Source organism: Lepisma saccharinum, chromosome 23 (genome assembly GCF_977018435.1).
Source record: "Lepisma saccharinum chromosome 23, izLepSacc3.1, whole genome shotgun sequence".
NCBI lineage: Eukaryota > Metazoa > Arthropoda > Insecta > Zygentoma > Lepismatidae > Lepisma > Lepisma saccharinum.
The window spans coordinates 38,203,665-38,223,120 of NC_139251.1; the positions used below are offsets into that span (position 1 = coordinate 38,203,665).

Below are 19,456 nucleotides of genomic sequence, written 5' to 3' on the forward strand. Positions count from 1 at the left end.
AAAAACATCGATTTTTTAATGTTTTTGTGGTTTGTTTGCACATATAATTGTGACTTGGAGTTATTTTCAGGGAAAGCAAGTTAATTTGTGCTTGCACAAATGTTATCCTGAAAATATCTGTTTTAATAAAAAATTTGCATGAAAAACAACATGTGCTCTCTGAATTCTGTTTGTCCAAAAAAAGGATGTCTTTTTGATAACCAATGAATTTTGGTCTGGGGCTTATTATTTACTTAATATTTTGATGTTTTATCATACTTTTACTAATTAGGCCTAATTTCTGTTAATCTTAACATATATGGGAATGTCTATTCCTATTAATTTTACCTGAATTGAATTGGCCTTGTACTTTGGTTGGAGTGGAGTGCTTCCTGTATGTATTGGGGATGTATACCCAACCTTTGGTTGGTTATACATATCCCGGGCCCTCGGGAAAAGAAAAAGGATACGTGAAGCGGATCATTTTTCTTTACCCTTTACTACACTATACCCAAATACATACACAAAACATTTATATACACACTGAATCGTTATGACCACGCTGGTCCGAAAAGAACATATACATGAAAAAAAATAAATTTGCACTTATTCTTGTCCGTCACATGGATATATGTTTGAGATATTGTTCTGTCCGATATATCGAACGATTTCCTAGACGGTATATACATGGTTAATATAACACACACTTAAAAGTTTTCAATAGATGTTCATGTTATAATGTCTGCTTTTTGTCGCACTGAACACAGTTTTTGTACTCGACCTGAGCTGCATAATAGTTTTTAGACATGTATCTAATGTCTCTGCCCCTCATTCACTTGAGGGTGCAGTACCTTGAAGAACTGTTCATCATACACCTTGGTATGTTGTCCACATTTGGTCACCTCACAAATGTTCTTCAATATCTCCTTAGGTGGAGATCGCTGTCGCCTGGCTTTGCGCAGCATCCGTTGCCAGCAAATGTTTTTGTTGCTCGCTTGGTGGAACAATGCTTCGACCTGGCTACCCATTGGGATTGTGAACAATCTGTGGAATGCACTGCTTGCGTGAAGTCTGTAGGATTGTCATGGTGGTTCGTTCCTGGATGTCAATGTTCGATTACGAACCCCTGACACACTCCCTGCTTCCCCATATTGCTGGAACGCTGAAAAGATTGTCTCTGGTTCCTGGCATAATATGCTTGGGGGTCTGCTTCTGCCTATGACACCATGCACTTTTGTATGTTTGCTCCGGGGTTTTGTGGTGACACTGAGGGGGAGTTGGAGTGATGTACTCACTGGCCCCACTTCACACGCAGGCTTTGACCTTACCCTTGTTGGTTATGGGTTGTTCCTCATAAACAACCCTATATGTTTGGGGGTGCTTGCATCTCTCTATTACCACTAACCCTGGTTTGGTCGAACCCAACCCATCGGCAGTGCAAATACCCAATAATTGCTAAACAATATTTCGCTTGATTGGTAGTGAGTGATCTAGCATAGATTTGCACTCATAAGGAACTAAATCTCTATATGATGGTTGGACTCACTTTTGTGTCCAACAAAGAAATGGCCCTGGTATACAATAATGAAATTATCCTTTATACCACAATGAAATTGCCTTGGCATATAATACTGAAGTAATACTTTTGTATACAACAATGAAATAATACTTTTGTACAAAACAACGAGATAATACTTTTGTACACAACAATGAACTTGACTTTTGCATACAATGATAAAATAATCCCTTACATGATCTTGACATAAATTTTTCTACCCTATGTACAAATGGGTGAATGTCGCAGACCAGACAGAACCTCATCCACAAAACCTCTGACCTTTAACATATATTAATACTAGTGTTCAAAAAATGTGTAGCTTTTTCTCCTCATCTTGTACCTGTTGTACACTCCTATCCATGCGTCTTACCCTGGATGCGCTAGAGGGATACCAATACCTCTTATGCGACTAATACTATAGCGCAGGAGCCGTACCGTCGCGTACTTCTCTCCTAGGTCCTACTGATATCGGGTTTAGGAAGAAACGTAGAGCTGACGAGCAGACATCTACAGTTTCCATGGGGAAGTATCACAAGGGTACGAGGGTGGAGCCATTTGTGCGCAGTTACTCGTCTTACCAACAGACAAAGCAAGTCGTAGGGAAACGGCTGCACCCCGTCGGGATTGAGGTTGAGTCCTCGTTGAATTCAGAGGCCCCTTGGCTTGAATTAACTTCTTTGAGGTACTCTCGATGCTAACACCGGATGTAGTAGTCTGAGCTTCTCAATGTAATGACTATACACCTTATAGCTACACCTCCACAACTTCATGTTATTGACATGTTGGTTGGGTAGGCTCTTACCGCTAACACAATGAACAAGATTAAATATGTTATCTGTCACCTGATCACTACAAACTAATGGACCGAAGAAGGTGTGGAACAATTTGTGGGTCTGTCCCTCTAGAGCTTTGCTTTGGAGATGGGATTTAAGAAAAACTAAGTCGTACACTTTGATCACAGTTCGGTTTTGCTGTGACTTATTTACCTTATTGTTGGCTTTGTTTCGCCTTTAGGCCGTCCGGGATACAGCCATGAACAATTGCTGATCCCATTCGGTTTGTTCACCTGTAGGAATATAAAAGTGTTCCATAACGGGGTTCCTGAGTGAATTGTTTGGCCCTAACTGGGGACCATTGTCTACTATGATTCTTTGGGGAAGTGAAAAATGTACAAAACATATATCAATGAGTTTCCTCACTATTAAATTCCATGCTTACTAACCGAGTAGGAATTGTTACACCCTGGCCGCCATCACCCCCAGCGAGAATAGCACAGGCTAGTTTCCCGAGGGTTGCTCATAGGGCAGAATGGCATTCATCTCGCTCTGTTGAGATTCCATTTGTCTACCCTTGGGTGTGTGACCTGGTTTGGTGAACCATTTTACCTCATCGAGTGCGTTGAGTATGGTATCCATACCTCGTGGGCTGAAGTGAACCAGGTCGGGTCTCATGTTTTGACCGTAACCCATGGTTTCTTCGAACAACGACATGTTCATTTCTTGGCCCTTATGCACAAATTTCGATGAGGAATCCAGAACCCTTACATTGCTATTATCATCAAGGGATAATATTTTTGCAATCAATGAGTCATACATGGCCCAGAACCTGTGTCGGTTCTCATTGGCTAACCTGGGAACTGGTGGAGGAGTCAGAACAATGACCTTCTGAGCACCTTTCCTCTTTAGGGTGTAAATGATATCCTGGAGGTTCCGGAACACCTGGTTGGTGTCCTTCCCTCGGAGCATATCATTTGTGGATACCATTAATAACACATTTTTATGAACACACTTTTCCCTTCTCAAAGCACTGAGCAACTGCGCTGAGGTTTGTCCAGATATGCAAAGTCCGATGTGGTAATTACCATCACTGTCTCTTTGGACAGGATACCCGAATTTTCTTTGCGCAAGACGTGATAACATTGAATCACCCACTGCCTGATACTGATTTATCAGTGGAGTGTGCTTGCATGAATCTGAACATTGTGGGACAGGTTTAGGTTTGGCATCGCCCTTCCCCACGTCAGGACGTTGCCTACCTAGTTTCCCTGGTTGTGCACATTTGGATGCACCTCAGCGAGATGCTCGGAAGACCCGTGTGAGCTGGCGGAACTCTTACGTTGGAACGTTCCACCCTTTCTCCGGTCTACCTTGGTTCTGTTTGGGTACTCCTTAGGCCGGGAGCCCCTCGCAGATTTGCACATGTGAGCGTCCTCCTTTTTGGACGAACCGCTCGCTTCACCCTGACCACGACTCACATAGGTCCGGTTAATGCGAGTCGTGGTTTTCCCGTAATTGGGTCGTGCTGGCCTTTCAACTTCCCTCTCAGGATATTGTGGCACTTGCACACTCTCATACCGAAGTATGGAGTTGGCCACCTCCTGAAGAGAGACAAAGGGAGCCAGGATTAACTGGTCCTTCAAGCTGCGCGGCAGCTGTTGCACAACGTGGGTGAAAACCTGGTTGTCGGCGATTTCTGGCAACGCAAGCCTAATCATTTTGACTTGGCGCCAGAAATATTTGTGCACTGATCTGTGCTGGGATGGGTTGTACCTTTCGTTGAGAGCCTTCGCAAGGGAAGAAGCTCTCCACCCATCCCCTTGGAAATATGAGAGGAACTGCCTTTTGAAATCTGAGTAGGACTTGAACTTTCGTTCGTTCCTCTCGTACCACTGCCCTGCCTCGTCCCGTAGACAGAACGAGATTATTTGGAGGGCTTCCGCCAAATCTACCTCCAGGAGAGTGAGATCTCTCTCAAACTCCTGCACGAAATGAGAGGCCAGCCTGTTCCCCTGCCCGTTAAAGGTTGGGAGCTGTTTGAGATCAGCAAACCTAACCCTAGGTTTGCTCTTGTTCCTCCTCCGGTTCTTCCTCTTCCTCTGGCTGCGGACTTCGGCATCCGAGCTTTCGGAGTTGGACTCCGGGGAGTTACCAAGTGGGTGGTACTTGTTAGGGGGAGACACATAGCCACTACTCTGGTCAGAGCTTTCGTAACCCTTAGGTCTTCGTTTGGCTTTGTGCAAGGCATGGTGAACAGACACATTCCTTGCAGATGAGACGGGCATGGTAACTGACGTCAGTGGAAGGGCGGACTGAGTAATTCGTCTCTCCATACCTTCCAGGCAAGCAAGAATCCTCATCAGGCTTGCATCGTCAGACCTTTGTTCTGCTGGCAGCTGCTCCTCACCAACCCTTTGTTGTGAGGAGGTGCACTGCTCAGTGACTTGGCCCTCGGAAATGCATACATGCGAGCTGCGGCTTTCCGCCTGGCAGTTCGGCATTTCCTTTCTCACTTGCTCGAGAACCCTGTTCTCGATCGTGACCATGTGGTCACTGCAAGTGAGCTCTCTGCATATGTTTTCTAGGGCATCTAACCTCCCTAGAATCTGAGCTGTGGTGGTCTGATTGTCACCGCCTTGCACTTCGCCAACGAGTTCCCTCAGTTGCGAAATTTGACCTGACACTTGTGTAAAATCCCTACCTAACCTTGACTCTAAGTCATTACACTGGATCTCTATTTGGTTAATTCTATCGGTGTTGGTAGCTACTTGCTTAGTTAACAATTCTGAGGTCTTTGTGGTGGCATTGTGGATGGAGTCCAGTCTGGCCTGGAATTCCGTCCTTACGGCTTCAAGTTTCCGATTTACTTCCGCCGATGCCTTGGCAAATTCCCTACAGTTTCTGATTAACACTTTCAGAGACTTTCAATTGCTCTTGGAGCATTGCCACAATGAGGTCAAGTTGGGGGTTACTACTGGTACTTGCACTACCATTGGGTGGGAACCCACGACCTGCTGGCCGTTCCAGCGACCTTGATCTGGTATTCATATTTGGGGAGTGCCGGTACTGAGTCTCATAATCTTGCGATCCGCGCAAGAGACAAAAGAAGTGGGAAGACCGACGATAGATTTGGGAGTCGGATGGCTTTGTCTACGCGGCTGGTCCAGGGATACGTGCCTCCAGGTTACGTTGCCGAGTGGTAGGAAGGATGAACCTAACCTACTCACCCACCTTGGGCTTCATTGAACCCGCAAAACTACCTGGCTATGCAACCTGGACGCACCTATCCCCGTGCAGCTCTACGCTGTCCTCCAGTGACCATTAACATGGAGGATGTCCCCAATAGACCAGCATCCATTCCGAGGAGTGATTGCTGGTTTATCATAGGGACTTTCAGCCTATTTATTCCGGAGCGAGAAGTACGCTTCCCGGACTTACCCGCCCAAATATGAATTGATAAATCAAGATGTTGGAAAGACACATTTAATATTCTGATGTTATCACAATTAACTATACACAAACACTGCACAAACTTATAGGTTCGCTTTTACACTTAGAACCAACAAATGGGTAACAAAAAGCATGGTACTTACATATCCTGCATTCACCTCATCACACATGGGCCTTAAAACAAACACTTTTCACTCCAACTATAAATGGGGGAATTTCTGGTGGGTTTTCACTAAAAATATAGCGGTATCTTAAGGCATATGGGTATTGGCTTGCACATGAACTGTTTCAGGGAGCTAAATCACAAAGGATGGACCGAATAATCGTGGATGTCTTTGGATACAAAGCATCATGGTTTCCTGACGGCTCATTGCCCTCACCATGTGGTATTGAAAATTTCCGAATTTTCATGGATATTGGTTTTATGCACTTTAAGGTACTTCAAGTGCTGTAATTCGTCCATATTATACACTACAGGGCTGTTTCCCAGCACTTAGTGGATATTCCACATGTTAGAACACAAGGGCTTCTCCTTTGTCCTCTCTCCACTGGCCTACACTGGCCCAAAACTTGGAGCGATGTTAACTATCCTAACTATCAACACAGAGTGAAATCAAGATGGCTTCCTCACATGTTAGAAGCTATCACAGTCTCATTGTCTGGTAGCCACGCCCATGAAGCCATCTGATTGGTTCACAGCATCTTGGGTTACTTGCCTTTATCTAGTACCTTGAGAAGTCCAATAGATGGCAGTCCAGTCAGGGCTAGTTCCACTGACTCTCACCAGATGGCTCTGGTGCTGTGAGACCGATTGTCTTTTGTCCAAAAACATCGATTTTTTAATGTTTTTGTGGTTTGTTTGCACATATAATTGTGACTTGGAGTTATTTTCAGGGAAAGCAAGTTAATTTGTGCTTGCACAAATGTTATCCTGAAAATATCTGTTTTAATAAAAAATTTGCATGAAAAACAACATGTGCTCTCTGAATTCTGTTTGTCCAAAAAAAGGATGTCTTTTTGATAACCAATGAATTTTGGTCTGGGGCTTATTATTTACTTAATATTTTGATGTTTTATCATACTTTTACTAATTAGGCCTAATTTCTGTTAATCTTAACATATATGGGAATGTCTATTCCTATTAATTTTACCTGAATTGAATTGGCCTTGTACTTTGGTTGGAGTGGAGTGCTTCCTGTATGTATTGGGGATGTATACCCAACCTTTGGTTGGTTATAAAATGGATGGAATAATGTAAAATATCGGGCCTCCCTGATAGCGCAGTGGTAGTAGCATTGTTACCTTGTAAACAAGGGGTCCCGGGTTCGATACCCGGTGGAGTCACATAGTGTTTCAGATCCCACTTTAAACTATAGGTCCAGTCCTGATTAGCCTTACTGTGCATAAAGTGGACTTATAAATACCAAATCAATTCATGTAAAATATACACAGAATGCAATGCACATTTGTGTATGTGTGTGTTTGGCACAAAATTTCTCTAAACTGAAAACATGGATTCCGGTAACAACAACAACAAAAGAGGAACTGAACTTTGAACTGATACCAATGCTGATAATCTAAATGATTCCCACCAATCCCAGTGCTTTAAGGGGTGAATGTGTGACCTTGGAAAGCACACATATATCAACCTCTCCAGTAAACTGCATTTGTACACAACCAATATAATCCTCTATATGGTTGTGTGTTGTCCTGTGTTTTACACATGACAAGTACCCCCTTTACAGCTCCACCCTTTAACCTTGGTGTGAAGATTTTAGTCTTTAAATAGAAGTTTTGATTTTAGTTATGCAAGGGCCTGGAAAATGTACAACGGGATAGTTATAAAAGAAACTGTGAAGGTAGTGTTAATACAGTTGAGCTGATGTGAATGAGAAAGGTAATGTTGTGATTCAATATTGAAGTATATAGAAAATTGCTCAGCATATAAATAAAATGTGTATATGAACTCAGCAGACTGCTTCTGTCTAAAGTGTATACATTGTAAAAATGTGTAATAAAATCTTGGTATGTTGATGTAGTGGAACTCCAAATTTACAAGGCTCATTCAATATATAACTGGAAATATGTAGTAACAAATACTTATTACAAGCACCAGAAGAACTACAATACTATGTTTCAACATAGTCTCCCCCAGTTCAATGCACCTACGCTAGTGCAAGCACTGATTTGGAAGAAAATATTTTGGATGCGTGCATAGCCACTCATGCACCGTTGGCTGGACATCGTCATCATTCTGGAACCTCGATCCACTTAGTGTTTCTTTCAGTAGGCCAAAGGTGTGCAAATCGTGCAAATATGGAGGGTGGGGTAAGCACTCAAACTTTAGGTCCTGAATGGTAGACAATGTGACATTGGCAGTGTGTGGTCTCGCATTGTCACTGAGCAAAAACACACCAGTGGGCACCGGACCACGTCGTCTCTGCAGAATGGCTGGTTTCAGTTTTTCACACAAAATGTTGGAGTAGGTGGTACTGTTTACATTATGACCTCTGGGCATGTAATGTTCAAGAATTGGCCACTTGTGGTCCCAAAAAAAGCTAACATGACCTTTCCGTTGAACAAACTCTTCGTTCTGGGAATTTCTTCAACACTGGTTATGCCCTGTTTGAACTTCTCAGCTCAGTCGTACACTTGTAATCGACTCGTACAGTTGTCACCGTACTGAACTGTCATGCGGCAATGAATTTCTACCAGTTTCACGCCTTCACTCAACAAAAATCCTGTAAGGGTGCCGTCATCTTGTGTAACTGTTTTTCAGCGTCCCATACGCGAGGCAGGCAGGCCAGCCCCAGCTATAAATAGCTTACAGATGCCTTCACAAAATAACAAACGTATAACAATCACGGTTGTATTTTAGATTTTTTATACTACGTTTCCGGTTATTTATTGAATGCACCTTGTACATTTTGAGATTTTATGTTTTTCCCACATAATACATTGAATCTACATAGTTCCAAATGAAGCAGTATATTACAGAATTTTGTTTTATTTTCAGGAACGATATCAGTATATTTTGGACCCATGTTGGGAAACTTGTATTCAGAATTTTCCCAGGCTCTGTCTAGGTACACACACAACCTGCTGGCCACTGAACTGTTGAATGAAAGCCTGCAAAATACATTACTGAATCATCTGGGTGTTAGCCCATGGTCACAGGAGAGCAACTGGCCACTTCAGGTGTACCCTAGGACTCTGGCAGCACTTGCACAGGTATGTACATTGCACTCTTGCCTGCGAGTTGTCAAGTAGATCTAGTTTCATTTTACATCACTGTAAGAGGAGTACTTTCTGACCAATGCAACAAATGGCATGTGACAGGTGACAAGCAACGTGGGTGTTTCATACCGAAGTGACAAGGAGCAAAGTGACACCGTCCCCTTCATAACTGTATATAAGAAAGCATTCAGTGGATGCAGGAAACAACAGACCGAGGCAACACTGTACTCCATTGAGAAAACTTCCTAGTTCAAGTGACACAAGCAACAAGCGAAGTGTGTAGCTTGGCATGTCACTTTAGTTCAAAAGATTGTAGTTATTTCTGATAGTTTCCAAATGTTGCTTGTCACCTGCCGTGTGTCACTTAGGTCTGAATGTTCCCAGAGAACATTGTAAGGAATGGTGTACAATTGGAGAAAAAACTTGCTCTTGACAAACCAATAGTTCCACGATTTGTTGTCTGCTAAAAGTTGTTTTTTCCTAGGCTTCAGCAAAAGTGAAGGATGTGTCTGTTCATTCTGTCCCCTCCACCCAAAAATGGGGATGAAGAATTGACAATTGACAATACTCCTATTGGCCTTTCTGTTAAGTGTCTTCTTGGTTCACAGCTGTGCAGTTCTTATTTACATAAAATTACAGCTGCCCTGGTCTTCGAAAACTTCTCTTTTGGAAACCCATTACAAAATTCCAAATTTAGAAAAAATACATCTGATTAGAATTCCTTTCAGAACATAATGAGTCATCTTTGTTTTTCTGTTGTCTCTGTTTGTGATAGTTTGAGCCAATTTTTGGGGCACTATAAGCCACAGATAGCACCTAAAACAAACCACAGAAAAAATCATGTGATTGTAAAAAAAAAGGTAAAGTGTTCCCCTGTGCATAGCACCATGCCATGAAGGCGTATAGGGGGTGTGGGGGTAACGCCCCACACTTTCTTGATCCGGTCGTGACTGGGGGTGATGTGATCAGCATCACGCCCCTGACCGCCTTTACCCCCCAGGGTTTCCCCCAGGTACCCATGTTATTCGATGCTGGGTGGGCGCCGGGGCTGCCTAGAAGCAATTCTAAACTTAAGTAATTTTTCTAAATTTCTAATACATGTCGTAGTGGTTTTTTGAAGGGAAAATAATTGTAGAAAAAGTCTTTACTGACACACCAAATGTTCACCTAAATAAACATATGTAGATATTTTGTATATACTTTAATGTAATACATAGAGGCATGCACATTTCGTTTTTGATGAAAACACGAAATATGAGAACACATTGTAATGTTAATTTTTCATGTTTCTGAAAGGTGTGAGATGCATTTTCCTACCCTCTTTTGTCACGAAATAATGCGAAATGAACTGCAAAATGTGAAATAGACTCTTAAATACGAAATTTAGAGTTTATTTACCGACGCGACACTTTCTGACGTCAGAATTATCCTGTGAGTTATGCATTTCACGGAAAATTTATTAATTCTGCTGTTAGTATTTAGAAGCAAAAATGGACCCTTTTATAAAGAAATAAACTTAATATCCTGGTAATGACATAAATGTGTTATTAAAAGGGATATGTTTATTTTGTGTAGTAAGTGCAGTTTTTAAATCAAATTTAGGATTATATTCACAATTTAAAAACCAAAATGTCATTTTATATACTGCTTTTTCACCGCTGTAACTGCGAAATTTAATTTTATTTACCGCTTTTGAATCCGAAATGGACTGTTTTGTACCAAAATATTTTGCTTTTTATTCACCAAAAATATGTACCTCTAGTAATTCATATTACAGAGAAGGCTACAGAAAATTTGAATATGTATGTTTAAATCTTGAATGTGTACTTATTTCACAAATGTGTACTTATTTCACTACACATTGTCATTATATCAAAAGGGCTCGAAAAATCCCGGTCGCCATGGCAACTAAAAATTTCAGCCTTGGCGACTGTGATCTTATGCTGTAATATGTACGAAATTTTGATGAATCCAGTGCTTAAAATTATCAGTTTTCTCCATACAGAAAATTTAGATAAATTAATAACTGGCGGAAGTCAGCGTTAAAATTTTTCCAGAAATGCACTTTTGAAAGAAAAATACGTAAGAAATTATCGAAGGGTCATAATTAGATGTCTGATGACTGATGCCATGTCACTCTGTCATTTGTGACCATTATTGGTCATGTGCAACATTTGATGGATTTTTTATTGGCGATTTTATGGGTTAAGTGAAAAAGTGCCATTTTTGGGACATGTATGGCAGTGCTAACAGGTCGAAATATTGTCAACAGATGCATGCCACATGTGCCTAAGTATTGGCTATACATTTACGTGAAAAAATCATAAACTAAGATTTTGTGCCGAAATTGGACTCTTGATAGAATCCTAGTCTTGCCTCTGGTTACACTGAATTCTCTTAGCTCACTTTGACGCTACTATGCCTGCTCTTTTAATTGATTCAGCATGGCATAGTCTTTGGAGCAGCACGTTGCATTGCTGAAGAGTATTTTACTACTCATTCTTACACTCATGTGCAAGAGGTTTTCCAAGAAAAGTCTGCTGCTTCTGCTGTACCTCACAAAGCAACTGTTTTACGACTAGTCCAACACCAACAAATGATCCCACAAATTGTTAAGAGTTGGTATTATTATTGAAGATTAGGCACACACAGGAGATGTACTACGTAGAAATTTTCAGCGAAAAATGGAGGCTCGACCAGGCCCCGAACCTGGGTCTCAGGCATACTGTGTGATTTCTCTAACCACTGAGCTGGCCTGACCTCGCCTGATTTCTCGCTGTCGCTGTTTTACTTGTGTGGAATCGTCTCTGCCAGTGCTACTGCAGTGGGATCTGTTGTTTGCCTTTGAAATACAGTAGACTTCGACATTGCCTGGTTCCTCCCAGCGTAGAGATGTTAATGCATTTTTCGCTGAAAATTTGTTCGTAGTACATTTCCTGTGTGTGCCTGATCTTCAATAATTAGCATCTCTACGCTGGGAGGAACCAGGCAATGTCGAAGTCTACTGTATTATGCCATGCAGGTAAAACAGCGACAGCAAAAAATCAGGCGAGGCCAGGCCGGCTCAGTAGCTCAGTGGTTAGAGCAATGGCACAGTATATCAGAGACCCGTGTTCGAGTCCTGGCATTTTTACTGAAAATTTCTATGTTGGTATATATTGTTGAAAATCAATTCTCAGATGTTTTCAGCAAATTAACAGTATTTTTTAAAATAATGTAATTGCTTTTATTTGGATACATGTTAACATAAATGTATTAACCCAGTGATAGCGTACATGATTAGTTTAGTGCAGAAAACTTGGTGTAATACCTCTTACGGTTTTCATGATATACATTTTCAAAGTTTGGGTTGTGCGACTTTTGAAACTAGTATGCACAATTGCTAATAGCTAGTTTCCTGGTGCCTGATTTTCAGAGCTGGCACCTAGCTTTGAAGAAAATTTTTCGAGCACTGTATATCAATCAAATGTATAGAAAGATTTTTTTTTTCCAGCAAATTATCATTGAAATATAATAATAGTCAGAAAGACATTTTAAGAGGGAAAATGAGATAATTAGAAAAGATGAGAAGAACATTGTGAAATTATGTCTCAAAACACGTAATAGAAGACAAATACGGGCAGGGAAAATAAATCTTGGAGTACACACAAGACTACTTGCTCAAGCTTCAGTTTTCTCTGATAATTTGAAGCATTTTGTTTAATGTTGAATTTCAGAAAATATTTAATGTTGACTATTATATATTTTTTCAGATTTTACTACTGAAACCTCAGCAAGAGAAAGAGAATGCTTGCATTAGTATTTGGACCCGACTAGTGAATACTCTTATAGATAATGTCTACACTCCACCAACAACATTTGAAGTAGAAAATGAAGGTAATGTTTCTCTGTTAAATCCATTGTTTATGTTTATTGAGTAACAAAGTAATTGGATGAACATTTGAGATTCCACTTAGATATTTGATAATGTAAGAATAATAACACTGATGAACAAATTCAAACTTTTTTTTGCTCCTTTGAACGAAAATAGGTGATTATTTATAATTCGACCCCGTTGAATCCAAATCTGAAAGTAGAAATGCTGTATCACCTATCGTTTTCCCTGGATTTTCATTTTTTGTTTTTAATAAAAATTTAATTCACTTTGTAATAATACATCGAAATTTGAAATTATTTTTGTTTCTTTGCTCATGAAATAAGATTTAAATGTTGAAGTGAATAACTATGAAATATTAAAATATATAGGACCGATTTTGACTGTTCAATGAAGAAATTTCATGCAAAAAAAAAGAAGGAAAAAAACACATTTTTACTCACATTGTCAAAATTTCTTTGTTGAACTCTGCTGTTTGTAACTGCCACCAGAAACCTCTTCCTTGAGGTTCCAACAGTAGTCTGCTAACATGTTCTGTACCGATTTTCCTGCATATCGTTTCTCCATGACAGAAATATCCTGGTGAAATCTCTCGCCGCATTAGTCACTAACCGCGCCCAAGTTAGGGGGGAAAAAGTCCAAATGCGAATGTAAAAAGTGAAGTTTCAAGGACATATTGCACCCCATGCGCTGATAACACTTCAACAAGTTCTTAACAAGTTCCTTGTAGTTGTGAGCTTTCACATTTCCAAGAAAATTACAGCATTCTTGTCTGAAAGCTAACCATGCGCATTTCTCTTTTTCTGTTAGCAATTCCACAAAGTTGTCATCATGAATGATCTCACGGATTTGCGGCCCAATAAATATGCCTTCTTTTAACTTACTATCACTGAGTTTAGGAAATGTTTTTCTCAAGTGCCCAAAACCCTCACCGTGTTTATCCAAAGCCTTAACAAAATGTTTCATCAGCCCTAACTTTATATGCAACGGTGGTACCAAAATCTTGTCTTTCTCAAGTAGAGGGTGATTCCTAACACTCTTTTCTCCAGGAATTAAGTTTTTTCGTATGGGCCAATCCACAATGTTGTAATGTTTCTTTTGCCCAGCTGTCCCATTCGCAAAGAAAGCAACAACATTTTGTAAACCCAGATTGCATGCCTAACAGTATACCAATCAATCATTTTGAGGTCTCCCCATATCTGCCAACCATATTTTTCATAATTTATCACTTTTAATATTTATTCATATTTTCATATGTTTCCTTCATGGTGGAAGAATAGGCAAGGGGTACTGATGGGTATATATTCCCATTATGCAACAATACTACTTTTAAACTATTCTTAGATGAATCTGAAAATAGTCTCCACTCGTTTGGGTTGTGACTCCTTCCAAGTTCTTGCAGAAGCCCTTCTACAACATTGCAGTAAGTTAACTCATTACTAACAGAAAAAAAAATGTGTCAGTGATTGTTGGCGTTTCCGATATGACACCTTAACACCATCTTGTAATAAATTCCACCCTCGGAGACGAGAACCTAATAATTCCGCTTGAACTTTAGAAAGGTTGAGGTCTCTGACTAGATCATTTAGTTCGGATTGGGAAATAAAGTGAGGTATATTTGGATCAGGAAAATTTGGATCGGTGTTTGAATATGAGGGTTCAGGTTCGTCATCTGGAGAAGCACTGCTTGGTTCTGTTTCATCCACTGTCCATTCTTTAGGAGGCTTAGGAATTGGTATAAAATCATGACTCATAGATTTCTTGGCTGAAGGAACATCAGGATAAAATATAGAATGTTTTGATTTAGAACTATATCCCACTATGTTTGTTAAACAGAAGTAACAATCCGTAGTATGATCTTTCTGTTCTGTCCATATTACAGGGTTTACGAAGGGCATCGATTTGTGAGTGCCGTTAAGCCAACCACGTAAAGTTCGCGAACAATTACAACAAATTTTACCTGGTGTCCAGCTTTTTCCCTCGTCTACTTTGCTTCCAAAATACAACTCATATGATTTTTTCACTATAGGAGTGATAGTATTTCTCTGTGACTTCGGAGTTAATTCCCCGCAAACATAACAAAACAAGTTCGGGTTATTTACACATTCGCGTGACATGGCGAACTCATTAATTGAGTTATAATATATTTCTTTAAAAAAACAATTATGAATGCTCTGATCGTTTTGTTAAAATACAACTTACACTTCACTTCACTAAACACAATATTACATTCACAATTTCACGAACATACACAAACATAAAATACGGCTACTCGCGAAGGCTACTCGGAAAGGAAGTAAGGAAGTTAAGACTTGACTAACCCACAAAAGAACAAATTTTAACAGAGAAACAGGAAATTACTCTACTGCCAGATGTTTCCTCCACGAAATATTAAGTGCCAGTAATAAGCACACAAGGTCGCTAATAGGTTCATATCCATTTGCTAGGAACCAAACGTTAAGCCGGATGCAGAGCAGGGTGCGGAGACCTGAAACCATAAAACTATAAAATGTGGGTGATACAGGAAAACGGATGCGATATTCGTTATCAGCACATCTGAATACATAAAGATCACTTAGTTTTATTTAAAGGAGTATTTCATTGTTTATCAGTGTAATTTTAGAATATGAACACAAGTGTAATATGCTCAAACCTAACGTGAATGTATATCATATGATACAGAAATGTCATTACACCTAAGCAGTGTGTCTACCAGTCTGGAAAACCTGGAAATCCTGGAAATGTCAGGGAAATTTACCGGTTTTCTGGAAAAATCAACGTTTTTGTTGTAGTGCACTAAAAGTATGTTTTTGAACAAAGACAAAGAGGACAAGGAAGGAATTCTAAATTTGTTGTGGATAAACTGTACTGGGCGTTACCAAAGTTATAGTAGAAACTGCATATTAAATATTCTAGTAGGCATGGGACCGATTAATTGGTACTCTATCGGTATCGGCCGATATATGCATATCGGTGTATCGGTTTATCAGTAAAATTACCGATTATTTTACTGATCTGATATATCAATAAATATCTTATAATTTAGTGCAAAATTCTGCCATTTTGTTGTAATTTTTATGGATAATCTCCATGCCCTTCTTTCTAAAAAAGTAAATGTCTAAATATTCAACTTCTTTTGCACTGCAGTCACCTTGAAACACACATTTATTAAGGAGATCAATGATCATTTCAGGTTCTTCAAGAACCATTTCTAATTTTATATCTGATCGGTAGAATATCGGTTATTGGTATCGCTAAATTTTATGTCTGTACTTTATCGGTATCGGCCAAAATTTTATGTCAGTACTTTATCGGTATCGGCCTAAATTTCATATCAGCCCATCCTAGGAATATGTCACATTTTGAAAAATTTTCATGTGCAAATTACTACAGTAAATGGCTATTGGATTTCATCACTTTTTTGTTCCAATTTTTGGGTTTTGTTTGGTAGATAGTGCAGTTAATACAGGTTTTTTTTTTACTAAATGTTACTATAATTGTGTATTATTTATGCTATAATTGTTATAAATTTTTTGATGATAATAATTCTTAGTTGGTCGCAAGTCAACCCTGCTATTATCACTTTTATATGTGAAGTGAATATTCTAAAAACTTGGTTAAGTGGAAATCTAAGTGTAGTGTTAATTAAAATATGGTGGCCTTCTTACACACATCTTTAAATGCATGAATTTGAAAAAAAATTGGTTCTTGGTCTTGAAAACCTGGAATAGTCGGGGATTTTTATTTTTTTCAAAATTGTAGACACCCTGCTAAGTGGTCCCATACTTGTACAGTCACGGACACTTCTGGGTTATAATGCTTCCATTGAAAGTCAATGTGTTTGTTACAATCCAACAGTGTCTGTGACTGTACATGGGTTTGTAAAGTTACAGATTATTTTTTGTTACCTTTCAGACCTGAATGTGGAACATGCCCAGCTGCTCCTTTTTCTTTTCCACTCACTGAATCTGATGCAGAAAAAGTCAGTGCTGCTGATATGTGCTAATGGTGTGATTCGCTGCAGCGAGATAGTTCGTTCTGCCATGAAAGACTCCCAGCTGCTTCACTTATCAAGACTTTTGTTGCTTTTCGAATATTTAATGAAACATTTGTACGATGCACCAGCAGCAGTTTTGGAACAGGTAAGGCATAACATCTTGAGTTCAAATTCTTTTTTATTACAAGTTAAACACTACTTTGCCAGTTGAACTATGACACATGCTCATTGGAGTTATGCTTGTTTTGCATTATAGGCTCATGTTTCATTGGCTTGAATCTCATTTATACTTTTAGGCCCAACCCTTTAACCATTTTAAAATACTCAACATATGCCAAACGTTCTTAATTTTGCTCATTACTAGATTATATTATAATGATAATTGCAAGTAGATAAGTGTTCCAGCATGACATTCATGCCAGTGACGGTGTACAATTTTTTGGTAATGATGGTAAATCTTGTCATTATTATAATTACCAGGTAACTTTTTTGTAAACAAAAAGAAACCTTGATTGATTAATGTAATTTCCTTGAGTTTAGTGAATGATAAAATCTGTGTATGACACCCATACATTAATTAGTTCTTGTATTTTATTAATGATGATAATTTTTGTCATTATTATAATTGTTATATAACTGCACCTATATAAACAACAAAAGAAACTGTTTCAGTAACAAAATAAGTTTCTTGAATTTTATTGATAAAAAAATGTGTGGGCTTCTGAACCTCCTCTTCATGTAAGTAGCCTAGGATACTCGGCCATGGAGACCTGCTTTGTGCTTACTGTTTCTTTCTTAATTTCCCCTAGGTGCAGTGGAATTTATTTAGTGCAACAAGTTTGGTAACAGATAGTGAAAATAAGGATGCTGCTCGTGTTGCATCTAGAATATACTGCCCATGGAAGGACATTGAGGATAACTATAGGAAATACGCACCACAGGATGAATTCGCTATGAAACCCAGGTTCTATAGTCTTACTCAGAATGAAATCAATAATCAAGATACACCCAAGTTGGACGGATTGGTGAGTAGCTCTATCTTATCAAATTTTCATTGTTTTCTTTCTAAATGTGATTTCTATACATTTGCTAAAGCTAATGTTGACAGTTCATTATCAGTTTTGAAAAGATGTGAATTTTTATAATTACTGGAAATAAATGATCACTAGAGGCATGCATATTTCGTTTTTGACGAAAACACAAAATGTGAAATAACACATTGTAATTATAATTTTTCATGTTTCTGAAAGTTATCCTACCCTGTTTGTCACGAAATTATGCTAAATAAACTGCAAAATGCGAGATAGATTCTCTGAACACGAAGTTTAGAGTTTATTTACCAACGTGACACTTTCTGAAGTTTGAATTATCCTGTGAGTTATGCAATTCATGGAAAATTGATTAATTCTGCTGTAAATATTTGAGAAGCAAAAATGGACCCTTTTATACAGAAATAAACTTAAAATTCTGGTAATGACATAAATGTGCTATTAGAAGGATATGTTTATTTTGTGTAGTAAGTGCAGTTTTTAACCTAAATTTGGGATTATATTCACAATTTTGAAAACCAAAATGTCATTTTATATACCACTTTTTTGCCGCTATAACAGTGAAAGTTTATTTTATTTACCACATTTGAACCCGATATTGACTGTTTTCGTTCCGAAATTGACTTTGTGACTAATTACTCTTATTTCTTGACACAGGCTTGCAATTTCATCTTGGGAACTGCTGACAAATTGAAGTATCCTCTTCTAATTGATGCACTTATTGACATTTTGAGTATTAGCAACCAATGTAGCAATGCTGCGAAGCGTGGAGAAAAGTCTAGTGTAACAGGATTGTGTGCTGTCCAGTATTGTTTCACCATTTGTTGGAGGTGAGTAGTTTTTTTTATTATTAATATTTACTTACGTTATTTAATATATCTGAACACATGCACACTGTTCTAATATTCCATTATTACCTTATTACCTCGGAAATATTTTCTGTGAACCTTGATTTTCTGGGGTTTTTTCAGGCCCTGTGATGAAAGAAATCACAGGAAAATGTAAATTCCGGAAAAGTTTCATCGCTTGTGCGTTATTGGGTCTTTGATGTTTAAGTGCATAATGTGGCCAAAATGCAAAATCGAGGAACATGAAATCAGGGTTTCACTGTATATGAATGCAATTAATAAATTTTTGTTATAATGTTGGTTAGCTGATATGCCTCTGAACTGATGCCAGTACCTGTGCCGATTCACTTACCGTACTTAAAAATTATAACAGTTCAGAGTATCTATAAATATTAATGTATAGGTTTTTCATTGAAACTGTTCCATATCATTGTATCAGAATTTTGCATGAGATAATCATTTATTCATGTTGAGGGGAATAAACAACGTGGTTGATAATATAAGACGTAAGTGAGTTACTAGAGATAAATCCGCGAAACTTACTTGTAAGTGGCCGCGGTGGCTCAGTCGGTAACGCGTCTGACTACCATGCTCAAGGTCCCAGGTTCGATCCCCGGCCGGTTCAAATCCGGGAACTTTTCTAACGTTGGAAGCGGCCCCGGCGCCAAATAAAATGGGTACCTGGGGG

The 19,456-nt window shown here is 39.0% G+C and overlaps 1 protein-coding gene across 3 annotated transcripts in view; it reads left to right on the forward strand.

Moving 5' to 3' along the window:
- poe (E3 ubiquitin-protein ligase-like protein poe) overlaps positions 1 to 19,456 on the forward strand; it is a 206,180-nt gene that overhangs the window by 31,750 nt on the left and 154,974 nt on the right. For all 3 annotated transcript variants that reach the window (XM_083109941.1, XM_083109943.1, XM_083109942.1), the window contains exons 12-16: positions 8,780 to 8,994; positions 12,753 to 12,876; positions 16,790 to 17,016; positions 17,681 to 17,896; positions 18,578 to 18,750. In XM_083109941.1, the coding sequence (XP_082966067.1) occupies positions 8,780 to 8,994; positions 12,753 to 12,876; positions 16,790 to 17,016; positions 17,681 to 17,896; positions 18,578 to 18,750 (955 nt within the window). The remainder of the gene's footprint in view (positions 1 to 8,779; positions 8,995 to 12,752; positions 12,877 to 16,789; positions 17,017 to 17,680; positions 17,897 to 18,577; positions 18,751 to 19,456) is intronic.